Source organism: Antennarius striatus, chromosome 4 (genome assembly GCF_040054535.1).
Source record: "Antennarius striatus isolate MH-2024 chromosome 4, ASM4005453v1, whole genome shotgun sequence".
Classification (NCBI taxonomy): Eukaryota; Metazoa; Chordata; class Actinopteri; order Lophiiformes; family Antennariidae; genus Antennarius; species Antennarius striatus.
In genome coordinates this window covers 18049014-18063626 of record NC_090779.1, presented here as the reverse complement: position 1 = coordinate 18063626, position 14613 = coordinate 18049014, and the positions used below count along the sequence as shown (strand labels likewise).

The 14613-nt window shown below is 38.6% G+C and overlaps 1 protein-coding gene across 2 annotated transcripts in view; it reads right to left on the bottom strand.

The window, feature by feature from the left end:
- tmtc2b (transmembrane O-mannosyltransferase targeting cadherins 2b) overlaps positions 1-14613 on the bottom strand; it is an 81119-nt gene that overhangs the window by 17168 nt on the left and 49338 nt on the right. For both annotated transcript variants that reach the window (XM_068312879.1, XM_068312878.1), the window contains exons 3-7: positions 7921-8770; positions 6288-6402; positions 5752-5837; positions 3902-4086; positions 2417-2495 (exon numbers count right to left, since the gene is read on the bottom strand). In XM_068312879.1, the coding sequence (XP_068168980.1) occupies positions 2417-2495; positions 3902-4086; positions 5752-5837; positions 6288-6402; positions 7921-8770 (1315 nt within the window). The remainder of the gene's footprint in view (positions 1-2416; positions 2496-3901; positions 4087-5751; positions 5838-6287; positions 6403-7920; positions 8771-14613) is intronic.

The window sequence follows — 14613 nt, the reverse complement described above, 5'->3', positions numbered from 1 at the left end:
GATTAGAAGATAATTGATACCAATCAGTCTTCATACTTTTGCAATTTTCTTTTTTTTTCTTAATCTTATCCTATACACTCCCATGGTCAGTTAGTGTTTTCTTTTTAACTTGAGCTTGATGTGGTCTGACAAGTAAAAGAGTCGAGAACAGAGCCTGAAAAAATACAGGTAGATATATTTAGCTTAAACATAAAATGCTTAGGACCATGAGTACATTTGATTGAAGAAAGACATAAAGATGTTATTTAAATTGTTCATGTTGATACTTCAGCCTTTACAGCTAAATCCAAAAGTATCGACTTCTGTGGATTACGATGACCTGGATGAATTAGAATCCACAAAAGCATCTTAAAATGTTAATAGGCCTCTCTCTGGTACATTGCAAATGTTTTCCTTAGGTTTTGAGGACATTGAACAATAGAAAACCTAATGTCACAACCCACCCACAGAGTGAGACTCAATTTAACATCTAACCAAGGAAAGGAAAAAAGGGAGAAAAAAAAATCCCTAAATAGCAAAGCTCTACTTTAATACTTGCTTGTTGTGTGGAAAGGGTTTTGCTGAAAAACACTTAACAGTATTTGAGATCTGGTCCGGAAGGGAAATCAACCACGAGAATGAGACTAAGTTTGGAAACAGAAAAAATAAAAACAAGAAAAGTCCTTACATAGGGAAAGGAACGCTTTTTTATGCTCCGGAGACTAAATTAACCACCAGAAAAACCTTATACATGAATGAAGCAAAAACACTACTTAAATAATTCATACACAGCAAAATGCATCACTTGAGCGCTTGCCTGTTGTTGTGTGTTAGTGACAAGTTAAGTTAAAAGTAAACGTGACAGTCAAACAGATGGACGGACTGGACTATTCCTTAAACCCCAGCCTCACTGGTCGTTGTGGGGAGCAATAAATCTACCTGACAGGATTATCTGGGTTTCAGACATTTACAAGTCACCCATGACAATAAATTATTTTATAAAATGTACGTTAAGGTCTGCTTTGACGCGACCTCTTCATTTCATGATAGGTTTTAAAGCAGCAGTAATACCTGTCTTGTAATTCCGGCAGCAGATCTTCATGAAATTAGCACAAACATCATGAAGCAATTAGAAGGTACAGTACAAGAAACCCAACTCATCAGAGGGGAACATTCCTTTGCCCACCAGAGAAGCCTGGATCTAGACCGGCTGGTGCACCGCTGCTGAAAGCTTCTGCTCTTTTGACATTTGACAAACAAGCGCAAAACAGTGTGGTGACTGAAACTGGAAATACATGAGAGCAGGTGAGCCAAATGTGCAAATTAGTTCAGCACGGAAACAATGTTTAGCTGCGGAAAGCAGGGATCTCTGGCTCGGTGCCTGCATCACAGGCAGCACAGCTCTTTAACAGTAACTGGAGCTTTCATCAACATTTTGACACGATCTCAGTCGGTCTGTCAATGTGCACTTTTGCCAACACGTCAATGAACCTATGGCACTACTGAGTCTGGATTAAAGACACATTTCAAGTGTGTGCGTGTGTGTGTGTGTGTGTGTGTGTGTGTGTGTGTGTGTGTGTGTGTGTGTGTGTGTGTGTGTGTGTGTGTGTGTGTGACTGCATGGGAATTGGGGAGACATAAAGCAGGAGAGTGACGGAGAGAAAAGGGAGGAAGCAGCTATAATGAGCCTGAAAGCAGCTGTTCTACAGCTGGGATCTAACAAGCTGATGCTTTTTCAGTGAAAAGCGAATTAACACGGCGCTGTAAACTTTACTACTGTTGGTCAAAACACTGTTGAAAAGCATTAAGACTCAAGTAAGGTTTTTGGAATTTTTTTAAGGGCTACAAGTGGTTGGATTCTTGATGTCTATTAGACCCTGTTTCTCTTAACAGTTCTCGGAATTGCACAAAAAATGTTATCTAGTTGTGATATTAATTATTTAAGGGTTTAGTAAATGCAAAGGTTAAGACTTGTAGCAGGAAATATGAACTGGAGTTAACTTGTTTTGAATCCTTACAGTAACAATGCGATAGTAACCACATTTAATGGAAAATACAGTTACACACATGAACCCATCTATGAGTTTTGTTCCAACTTTAAACCGAGCCAAATCTGAGAAGTCTGTCTGCTTGCTCCACACTGGGTGTAAGTGACTCTGGGCTACACCACATCCAGAATAAAACAGCCAAAGGGGCTTAAAGTGGTGCTATTACTTGTAGTTAGTATTTCCAAAGGCTAACCACCTATCCAGAAGAAACACAAAGGCCACTTGTTTTAAAAGAATCACAAAAATAAAATAAAATCAAAATTCATGATGGATGTACAGCCCCCCAAATCCCCCAAATCCTCCAGAAAAATCTTTTATTTTACTGTCTGTTCTGATTCCCACTATTAACATAAATGAACAGAAGTCTAGAAACAAAAAGCAGTTCTTACCCATCATGTTGTAAAGGCTCTGTGGTGCAAACTGTCTTGGCATTTTCTGTATTGCCTCTTTAAACACCCCGAGGGCCTCCTGTGAATGAATGAGACACATAAAACAAAAGGAAGGTGGGGGATGTTTGCATTACACAGCGGGGAGACCCTGCCAGAGGAACTGGTGTTTGAGTAACTAGTCATTCCTCCCCTGCAGCCAGGGCCCTGACACTCTGAATACACAGCGTGGAATCGGGGGGTCACCGGGAGAGTGGTTCATACAGACTCGGGCAGAGAGGGCCTATCGTCAGAGTCACGGTTGTTAAGACAACTACAGCAGTGACACATACTGACTATAGTATGTATAGAGTGGCGGCAAAAAGATTCTCCTCAGTTTAAGTGGTGGAAGGAGCTGGAACTACTTAAACTGTGAAGGAACTGCTGTGGTTAAAGGTCAGAGGAGGTGGAACTGGTCTCTTTCTCCAACACATTGACAATCTATAAAAACCTTTATTAAATCTGCAGTGCCATTACTCCAGTCCTCATCCACTCAGCAGCATTTATGCTTGTGATTAAACTAGAGCATTTGAAAACCAGTTACTTTAACCAGCACTATAGCTGTTCAGACCATGAGGGAGCTTGAGGCTGTATCTTCGTCTACCAATGACATCCAATTTTTAAAATACATCCAAATAACTTTTATATTCATTATCTCAGATATCACTTATTTTCCAGGTATATACCACATATAAAAGAAATGGCACTGTTAGAAATAAGTTTATAGATATGATGCAAAAGTAGGCCCCAAATAATATTTTTGTGGAGTCAGAGCTTCATTGAGAATTGACTTAGATATTCAAATTAACAGCAAGAGAATTCGGGAGACTCATAACAAAACCTGCACAATTTGTGTTGATTATTTACTTTTATAATTTACTATTACTGTAATTATTATCTTAAATTGTAAGCCAGTATTGAGGCAGTGTGAGTATGTAGGGTCGATCTCAATTGTCATAGGTAAATTCTCTTTCGTTTCTTTTCCAAGTTCACATCTGTGTACTTGGAAAAGAAACGCTCTCACACTTCTCTTTATGTGTGCAGGATTTGAAACTAATTCAAATACTAAAAAAATAGAAGAAAACTCAATTTGTCTCTCTTAATCTTAATTTTTCCTCTTTCAGTATGGCTGACACAACATTTCCTTGCTCCAAAGAATTATTTGGAAGTCAATTACCATGGAGACTCTTCCAAGTATTCAGCTCTGCCCAATGCAAAAAAAAAAAAAAGTAGAAATATGAGCCAAAACACTCTCAGCGGTCTCCGTATGAGGTGCAAATGACCAATATAGTGCAATATTTTTTAAAAATGCAGCTTTAATTTCTTCCTTTATAATATTAATATTCACTGTTGGAAATTTATGAAAGCAATTACAGTTTTAATGCCACTGATTATATAACTCCTCAAAAACACATGCCAAAACACAAGCTATATTTTTCTGCATTTTACCTCTTGGTGTCCCTGTTCATGGTGTAGTTTTCCCAGGTTGTACAGGCAGCTGGTGACTGAGCTCTTGTGGGCATGGGGGTCCTTCAAGTTTTCATCTGGGATGTCAGCGCAGGTCAGAAAGGTGCGCTTGGCCTCATCCAGGCGACCCTGATTCATCAGGATGATGCCTGTGTTCAAGTAGGCAGCTGGTGCAAAATGAATAAACACCTTTTCATTAACTGACTTGATCATCTGGTTTCCTCTGGTTTGTAACATTATTTGAAAGCTGGCTAAATAGTGCAATAATATAACCGCCAGCTTTCTCCATCACAACAAACCTCTACTACTGTGATAGTTTGTAGTCTTTGTTGAATTAACTTAGGACCTAATCTTCAGGGGAACCGGTTCTCCAATCAGACACACATTCCTGTCACATTTATTAACTCTTTTGGTCAATTCCTTAGCTAAGATCGGTGTGTCTCATTGACCAGAGGCCACAGAGATCAACACTGTTGAAAAGATGATTAATGAGTATTTCCACATGACATACATCATTGAGGGTGAGAATCAATAACCAGCTGCTGACTCCATTCATACATAACTGTATGTTTGACCTCTGTGCACATCCCATAAAACTCTCCAAACTTTTCTGGACTGAAAGACAATATCTGGTGATCAATATTCAGCCAGAGACTAATGAGCCACTGTGGACCCCCCTTGTCTAAACAACTCCCTCTCAAGACTGGCTGTTTGAATAAATTTAATTGATGCTGCAGATCAATCTGGAAGTCTCCGCTGTAACATACTGATGTATTGTCACTTCGAAGGACTGAAAATCAAAAGCCTTTACTTCCAGCAAACAGCTTCCTCTTCTGCCCCTTCATAGTATCATCCATGTGATGTACAGTAGTTTTACATTTGTGCTTAAATATATAGGCCTTACGTCTATTGCATTTATGTATACTGAAAGAGGAGATAATAAAACTGTAGACAGACTAGAGCAAGTTTTATTTTAAACACTTTTATAAAATGTTTCTTGTGGGTGCACAAAATGTGAACGAACTCAGTATCACATGAAAAACAGAACAGCTCTGTGTGTGAAATAAAACCTTCATCAGTCAGCTTTCAAGCATGCAATGAAAAATGGTACAACCTTGAAAAATGCTTAAACTGCCACATTCTAATTCTGACTTCAACATGTTTGCTGCTTGAGGTAATTAATTAGTCTTCTTATCAGCTATACCAGATTGAATAATTAAACACTGAATGACAATTTTCTAGTCTAACCAGGATCTTGATTAGGTTTATAATTAATTGACAGAAAAAAGGAAGGGACCTTTAGGATTCGCATTTTATCTGTCAATGACTGATGCCAAGAACAATGGGAGACTAATTTATTGCATGATCAGGTAAGACTGTGAACAATTTGTACAAATTAGGGAGTGGAGTTTCTGAAGATGACACCGTATGGAAAACCAATTCCAAGAAAAGCAGAGAAAGAACGATGAATTCTCAAAGAAAGGAGGGAAGGAGTGATGGGCAAAGGGGAGGGGGAGTTATGGTACAAACTGAGAAAAGAAGTACGGTAGATGTAGGAAATGTGGGAGCAATGAAAATAAAAAGGATGTCATGGCCTGAATTCATAATAAATGACATCATGCAGATGCTTGATCCGTTGACAAGGTCTGGCTTGGAAATCAGACAGCTGTCGACTGCTGAATTCTTGTTGTAATGTTGCATATTCGCTGCCCTTTGCCACCTATTCCTCTGCCTTCATACAACCGCAGCCTGTGCTCACTGTTGCAGAGACGTAGAACAGCCGCGACCGCAAGAGCTGGAGATGTCAATAAAAAAAGAGGAGGTGTACTTACAAGCCAGAGTTGGCCGACTCCCAATGGCCAGCTTATAGTAGTGGAGAGCCTCGAGGAACTTGTTGCCCTCCTGCAGCAGCAAACCACTGGAACAGAAGAAAAGAGCGGAGGTAAAGGCAGCTTAGAGCTTCAGTCTCAAAAGAGGAAATGTTGAACCTTAAAGCATATTTGGAAGGATTAGACAAGAACACACACAGCTGAGTAAACTGAGAATTATTAAGATGTTTAAGCACAGTAAGAGTGCTGCTGACGGTGGATGTTTGAGCCCCGCCGCATTAAAGAGGGCCATTAATGTCCCGCAAGGCAGACAACACCCTTGAGAATACATGACAACAAGGCACTTCCTCTGAAAAAAAAAGCACACTCCTGAATCATTAATATGTATCATATATATGAGAAGAAATACACTTAAAATAAAACAAAAGGCATATTTTACATCAACTACAACAAAAAAACCCCCAGAGTACTGTAAATGAAAATGAAGGATGAGAAAATATACATGAAAAACATGAAAAAGTGAGAAAACACAAACTCACAGGTTATACAGCATGTCAGCCATGTTGCTGCGGTAATAGAGTGCATTTCTGTATGCTTGTTCAGCCTCCTGCATCTTGTCCTGGCTCTTCAGGACATTTCCAAGGTTTCCCCATGCTGATGGATGACAGACAAAAACGTTAATCTGAGCACTAAAAGACAGATAATTTGTTGTATCCTTTAATACAACTCCATCAAAGCCTCTAAGATTAAACCCTGAGAGGACATTTCTCTCCCGAGTAATGATTTTCCTTGTGATTCACTGCCACAGACCTCTGGGGAGAATGTTGTTCTGCTGCAGCTGGTACACCAAGACATTGTGATTAAAAAGAGCTGACACACAAGGCAAAATCTGCGCCAAAACCACAACTCATTCTTATGACAGTGTGAATAAGGAGAAAATTGCAGCAGTTCTGCTGCACAACTTATGTCATTAGTGTTGAATGGCAGACTGCAGCACAATACATGTAGTGTGAAAAAACATATTCCTACTGTAAATAACAGAATGTTACCAATATATGGTCTAGGCTATTATTTAGTCTGCACAGACTCCATAATAATTAAGATTCTACAGAGTCAATCAACTTAAGTACACAAGACAAAAAGATAACTAATTACTGCCAAAGGAGGTCATATTTACATCACCAAAAATTTGGTTGTTATGCAGATCCGGAAAAGGGTTTTACTTTCTTTAAGAATATGAAAGAGGACACTGTTAATGCTTTGAATCGAACCACTGAAAAATATAATTTCCTCTTGTATCCCTGCAAGTCTTAAGTGTTAAAATATGCAAGGTGTTTTGAAGCAATTTCACTACAGCATTTAACCTTAGAAAATCGGTGTAAATCCCAGAAGAATATTCAATATTAAAGAGCAGAAAAAGAGTTCAAAGCATAGGTCGACATCAATAAATCGATGTTGTTTCTATTACATGTAATAATGTTCTTTGTGCATCCAGGTATTAAACAGCTTCAGTATCCATTTGAGTACGTCTTTGTTGCGATAAGCTCTTATATCAGCTACTGTGAATCTAAATCAGGGAAATATTTGCTACTTTGTTCAGAAGCCAAAACAAACAGCTGTTTTAGCACAGTTTAACTGTGAAATCGGAAAAGGAAATTAGCAAAAACATTTACCACAGTTGCCTTGTGGGGACTCTGTCCTGCTTCACCCCTGTGCAGCTATGGGAACTTTTCTTTGGATCAGAAAAGTGTCCTTGAATCTGAAGGCTCCTAAATATTTTATCTGCTCTTAAAAGTGTCAATCAAAGATTCATGCTGGTGTCCTTCCAAGCCGACATTTATCAAATTGCATGCTGGGCATAAAATGGTGTGTGACAAAGAGGTGTTGTATTCTTTGGAACACCCGTATAATAGAATGCCTTAAAGAATAAGTGGTGCTACCTTATTTTATGTTGCTTCTGAGACATTAAGGCCATCTAGAGGCAGGGCTGTAAGTGATGAAGACAGCTTTACTTTGAATTATTCAGGGCTGCATTACAGAGGCAGCAGACATCTGATTCAATGGTCTAGCTCAGTCTTCAGACAACCTGCCATGACTGGTAAAATACTTAACATATAAAACAGTTGTTTGCATCACAATATAAAGACCGTATTCACTGGGGTTGGACCTTACCTTTAGCAGGATTGACATAAATCCCAGATTTATAAAGCATCTCCTCATTCTGCCAGTCCCGATTCCTCAAAACAGTTTTGACACTAAAAAGCACCACCAGGGCAGCGCTACAGTACATGAGCATGGCTCTGGAGGACCTGCGTCTCAGGCGGACGTAAAGAGACCTCATCCCTACTGCCACAAGCAAGCAAAAGCCCATGCTGGGAATGTAAAGAACTCTTTCTGCTATCACAAATCCCACATAGAAAAAAATATTTGTGGCAGGGAGAAAAGGGACAGCCAGCAGACCTAAAGAAAACGCTACCACATTCCCAGTGGTGGGCAGTGGAGTCCTGCTTTCATAGTGCTCTTTGGTACCATTTTGGGCACTAATAATGTGAGCATTTGTGAGGGAACTGCTTACAAGTGTATCATGATTATTATACTGGTAACTGTGTCCGTTACTATTCCCATTTCTTCCATTGATATAATGATGTAATTTGCCATTGGTGTCCTTGCCCTTAGCTGATTGGTGTGTCCGGAGGCTGAACCAAGCCAGCAAGAACAATCCAAGGTAGAAAGCCATTGTATGAAAGTTCCTCCAATCAGCAAGACCCCTGATCAAAGGCAGGGCATCCATTGACCAGTCAAAGCTGAGTGTGTTCGGGCAAAGAAGAAGCCAGAAGTTGATGGCAGGCAGGTAAAAAAAAGTTAGTGTCCTGCTGAGGAATGAGGGTGAGTCGGCTGCTGGGTTGTCAGAGTTGGAGAAGTTGGGGGGTTTGTTACCCATCCAGTAGAAGCGACAGGCCAACAGGATGGCTCCCCAGGCAGCCAGCAAAAACACATTCAGCAGCAGCTGGACGTTTTTCCTCTGAAAGACAAACACACCACAGGAACAAGGATCAAACCCTTAATTCATTGGAAAAGAAAGGAACAAAAGATTTAGAAAATTTACAGCACATGACAGCATCAACACTAACATAGTTTCCCAAATAGTAACAGTCATAGCTCATTTAATTTACTATACCAGCGGTTAAGGTCGGAAATTAATTGAATAAATGCCTGATCCTACGTCACTTCACCTCTGAAGAATAGACTTTCTGCTATGCTACAGCTCAATGAGGCCGTCTGGAAAGAAATGATAGAGTTCAAGAACAATTCAATTCAATTCAGAAAATTTTTACAAATTAATAATGCCTTATTATGATTTCTCCTTTCAAAATGGTACTTTTAGAATGCTGCGATCATTTTTAAGAACATGTAAGGCAAAAACATGTTGGTTTGTTGCAGTTTTGCCATTTTTGAACTTTTAACCTGTCCAGGAGGCAAACTAATGCTTTTTAAAGTTACATCATTGACACTGAATCAATTCATTTATTGTTTGGAATAGAAAATGACCATTAATGAAAAATATTCATGTCCTCCACAGACAAAACAAACAGAGCCATATGAGCTCCATTCATCACATTACAGACTGGATATTAAGCCCTTTCCCAAGCATTGTGGAAACTCTAAAATATTTATACAGTGTTTGGTTGTTTAATACTTTTCTGGCAGAGTATTGAAAAATTACTGGACGGATTTCCCAGCCAACATGTTCCAGCGTTGCGACCAGCTGACCTTTCTTATTTTGTTCAGTCTGGAAACCCAACCAGTGAACCAAATTTAGATCTAAATTCCACAGCTGGAGCTGCACACTTGTGTTAATCCATATTAAATAGTATTATGTATAAAACTCAAAAATAATGAGTAAAACAGAATGCAGCAAAAACAGATTTGTACACAGTATTCGATTTAGGTACCAATGGCTTGTTTTATTCGTGACGGCAAAATGAGTCATCATAATATGAGATGGGATGCTTTTAAATGATCACTTTTAACCCGAGGCAGCACAAACTATCATCACATTACTCTCATTCCACTGACAGTTACATTCATCATTTTTCATATGCCGAAGGGCTTAAATGTGACTCATCTGTGATAATGAAATACATACCAACCATTGCTTTAAGGGTATTGATTTCCTGTCCTTTCTATTGTCATTTGCACATTGTATGTGTGAAGAGAGGCTTCAGTAACCATGGAAACACAGATGAACACCATGACGCTGATCTGAGTAAACCTCTAGCCATCTTGCTATATTTATTGAGGTGCACTAGAAAAGTGAACATGATAATAAGTTCACTGTGAACGTCATTCCATTCAGCGTAGGCATGCTCTGATGGACTCCATGCATCAATGTGAACAACATTGTGGTTGAGTTTTGAAATATCATTGACATGAAATATCACTTAAAAAAAACAATAACAAAAATTTACATAAGGTCAAAGCTGTCATATGCTTTGGGAGAACTTGACAATAGCCTGCAGTGTTTTGGTATTTCATAAGATAATTTTGCAGCTGCTACTCAGTTGCTAGGCAACAGAAGGTTATTGGTCAAGTCATATTATGGTTTTGTAATGTAAATAAATTTCAGCAATGGAAATGTGTTACATTCAGGCTCCAAGAAATTTAAAGAGAAAACTATTTATCACCATAAAATATTTAATATGGTACATAAGATGTACCGTATTAAAATAACTGACTATGGCAATCAATCACAGTTACCTGTACAAAACAATATTCATCTGTCTGTACCCACCACTACAACTAATAACATGCAAAATTCCAAAATCGGAAACAATGTGGGCTTGTCATAAAAAATCACTTAGTCCCTGAAACAGAGCCATTTTACATATTTATGAAGCAAAAAACCATTTCAAAACAAAAGTAAGTTCCATTATAATTTGTCTTATCACGGGTATCCACTCCATCTGGCACCTTTCTTGACGTGTCTTCTCGACTCAATGTGTGTTTAGAAAAACACATACTTACAAGATCAATGTAATTTATGATAACAACCCAAGAATACCAGAGAAATTTAAAATTACCAATTTTCAAAAGGAATGCTCTCTATGAATGCCAGAATATGCCAGATTCAACTTAACACAAACTCTTTGGAGAAAAAGGTCATGTGGCCACTTTTCATTCTCAGCATATGAGCATAAACTCCACAAAGAGATAAAGTGGACTGAAGTTGCCTGTGGGACCCAGAGCAGCACTTTGTGCAGACCTTCTGATAGATGCTTGCAGTGCAGTTAGAACATTTCAATCACTGCTCCAGGGAGATCAGCTTAGAATTGCAAGGCTTTTCCTCAAACTTCCAAGTCACCTCTCTGGCATACGCATAACCTTCAGTGGTACTACTTCTAACTAAAATTGAGTGTTTTTGAAGAGAAAAAAAAAGAAAATATATTTTTGGTAAATTGAATGTCATATGGCCAATTTACAATAAGAGAGCAGTTTGGGTTTATTTTAAAATACATTTTGAAGTGGATTTGCTCCTGTTTTAAGACTATTGTCAGTGGTGCAGTAACTTTTATGTACACCTCTGAATGCATGAAAGTGCTGATGCAGAACACTCCCATACATACTCATGCCTGGTTCTGTGACACATCCAAATATGTCATCCTAACTCTTCCCAGACGGAGTACAGACTCAGACACCATCACCTTAACCACATCCATATGTCAATGCTGACGCTTAAAGCTGGGTTTTATTATGATTCTTGTGCCGCACATTGAGATCCCACATTCTCTATGCAGAATGGGCTACATTGAAAGTGTAGCACAATCCTTCGGTTGCACTTTAGCACCCATTTGTAAACCCATTGCTCCTCCTCTTGGCCTACTTTTTAAACTCCTTTAACTTTTTAAAGAAAGTAAATGTAAAAGTCAAGAATCATATAGGCGGTACGCAAACGGGAAATGGAAAGGGATGTTATGGAGGATATATGACTGGAGGGACAACATGAGCCTTCTTACCTCTTAAATAAACAAACATGCATTCTTTCAGTATGCTCACGGATACCATTCAAAAGTATAAGTTCAATAACCAGATGGGCAATGCGTCTCCGGGTGCAATAGCCATATTATGCAAAGCTAAGGCAATCCAGCTTTGTGTACTTTGTCTATAATCCAGTTTAGTTAGAAACAAGTGCTTTTGCACAACCCCAAAGGAGCCATGAGGGCAGTGTGGTTTTTTTCCATTTGAGCTCCAGGCACAGTCAGTTTAGAAATGAAACAATTTAGCCTTTATAAGGAAAGTGCGTGCATATGTAAATGTAAAGCAGGCCAATGATGGAGTTCCTATTTACCTTATTTTGTACCTTTTTTCATTATAGTTTGATTAGGTTGAATTAATAAAAAACAAAAACAAACAAAAAGACAAAATTCACTATAGTTGAGAGAGAGAAGAGTTGCTGTAAAATGAGAACAGAAAGCTTAGAGAAAATCAAATTACAGTAATTAGAAGATGGTAGTCCACTGTCAGAGTGAAAAAAGCCTTTCTTGCATACTCCGCTGAATCACACCAAACCATTTTTCAAGAGAATTGTAAAAGCAATCCATCACGTAACACTTCTAACTAAACCATCAAACTACAGTCCGTGACTGGCTCACACTTCAGCGAGCACCTCAGAGAAAATCCTGTGAAAGAAGAGGTAATTTGTCTGACCTCTCCCCTCCTCTTCATCATTACTGAAATCAATTGTCTGCAGAAGGCCTTTCATCAACCGTCTTCACATTGATGGACTTGTAATGGAAGAGAAATTCAGCACAAGTTACCAATTAATGAGTAAACACACACACACACACACACACACACACACACACACACACACACACACACACACACACACACACACACACACACACACACACACACACACACACACACACACACACAAACACAAACACACTCTTCATAATTGTGAAGACCATCAGATTGCCTAAAATAAGTGAGCATAAATCTTTCTGCAGCTTTGATGGATATGCTGTCAGCTCATGTCCTTGTTGCTTGACTTTTCAATCAGTGAACTTGAGGTTGAGGAAACTAGACTGAACTAACTATCTGTCGTACTCTTATCAGGAGCAGCTGTTCCTCTGAAGAAGTAAAGAATCTTTGGGTTCAAAAACACCAACTGTTAGCAGGAAAGACAAGATAAGGGTGTGACATATTTTCCAACCAAACAATGCCTTATGAATCATGACCTGCGGTGTTACATAATATGATAGAAAAGAGTAAGGTCTTCTTTGTAGTGCTGTTTCACAGATGCTGGATCTTGGACAACATGGTGTGAAACATCACGGAGTTCATCATCAAATCCAGATTCAGAAAGTTTTAACAGCAGGAAACCTTGTGAATCTGTGTTCAGTTGGTGCTTTTATATATAATCTTCATATGATCTCACCATCTTCCAGTGGTGAGGTAGATATGAACTGTATGTATGCAAACACGGAGATCTATAGTGTCTATAATGGAAAAAGTCTGATAGGCTAAATGTCTAGGCTGAATTTAAGAAGGAATATTTTTTCTTTTAGGTGTTATTGCCAATAGCCATCAGTGAAAAGGGTTTGCACAAGAGAACAAATCCAAATTTCCAACCAAGCTGTCGTAAAACATGCCAGCTCATGCTCTCTTGGTTACCTTATATTGACCATAATCATTGAACCAACATTGGATTCATTTCTCGAGAAACCTTCACTCTTCATTCCAAGTCATCTCACTTTGAACATTCTTATGCTCACAAATGTCTTCTTTTCCTGCTGAATTCATATGATCATTATAAGACTTGGAAAAGGATTACTCTATCCTTATGTTATAATGGCAATATATTTCTTTTGTACTAGTGTCAATCAGACACCCACTTGTTTATTACTGATCTAATTCTGTCACAAAGTCTTGATTCTGGAAGGGACAAAGTAAAGAACCAAAAGACAGGCAGGAGACAGAAGATGAAAGACGTCTCAAGGCAAACATACACAAACAGCTAAATGACAGAAAAACCTCTAATTTGCTGATTACTTGATGATTGCTGAAACATTAGCTAATAGAATCTATGGAAAAGAAATAAAAAGCCGATTAAAACAAATTTTCCAGTTTTTCTTTTTGAATTTCACCTTTTGCAAACACAAAAAAAATATCTATCAGTTATTTGAATTTACTGGGTCCCACAGCCACTTCAAGTTAATGCACCACAATTCTTTAAATTAAGTGACAATCACAGAAATGCAATTACAACTTATCATCAATAGCATTGAAAACAAACAGAAGTCATCTTCATGACAGGCAAAAGAATACCGCAGACCCAACAGTAAGCACATAATGACAGTGGAAAACCAATTTCAAGTCAGAACCATTAACATTTTATAAGAGATACCTAATGAGTCAAACCACAGTAATGGTTCGAAAAGAAAACTGTATTTTCCTAAATTCTGGTACTGTATTCCATTTCTCATATTTATTTCTATGGCAAGGGCCAACTAGACTGTGTGACCACTACTGCAAATTTGCTGTGACAAGACGCTGATTCAAGCTGTGCTCTTGCGCACGTGTGTGTGTGTGTGTGTGTGTGTGTGTGTGTGTGTGTGTGTGTGTGTGTGTGTGTGTGTGTGTGTGTGTGGAGAGTGTTATAGGAAAGTGCTTTAGAGCTGCTCATGAGCTCTCTCTTCAAATGATAATCAAAAAAGAACATACTGAAAAACACAAATAGAAATGCTTCGTGCGACACGTTGCCATTTGTAGCAAAATTAGATTAGTCCTGTCCATGCATGGATTTCCACTCATTACTATGGATCTGGGGGATCAAAGTCATTGTATTACAGTATTTACAGA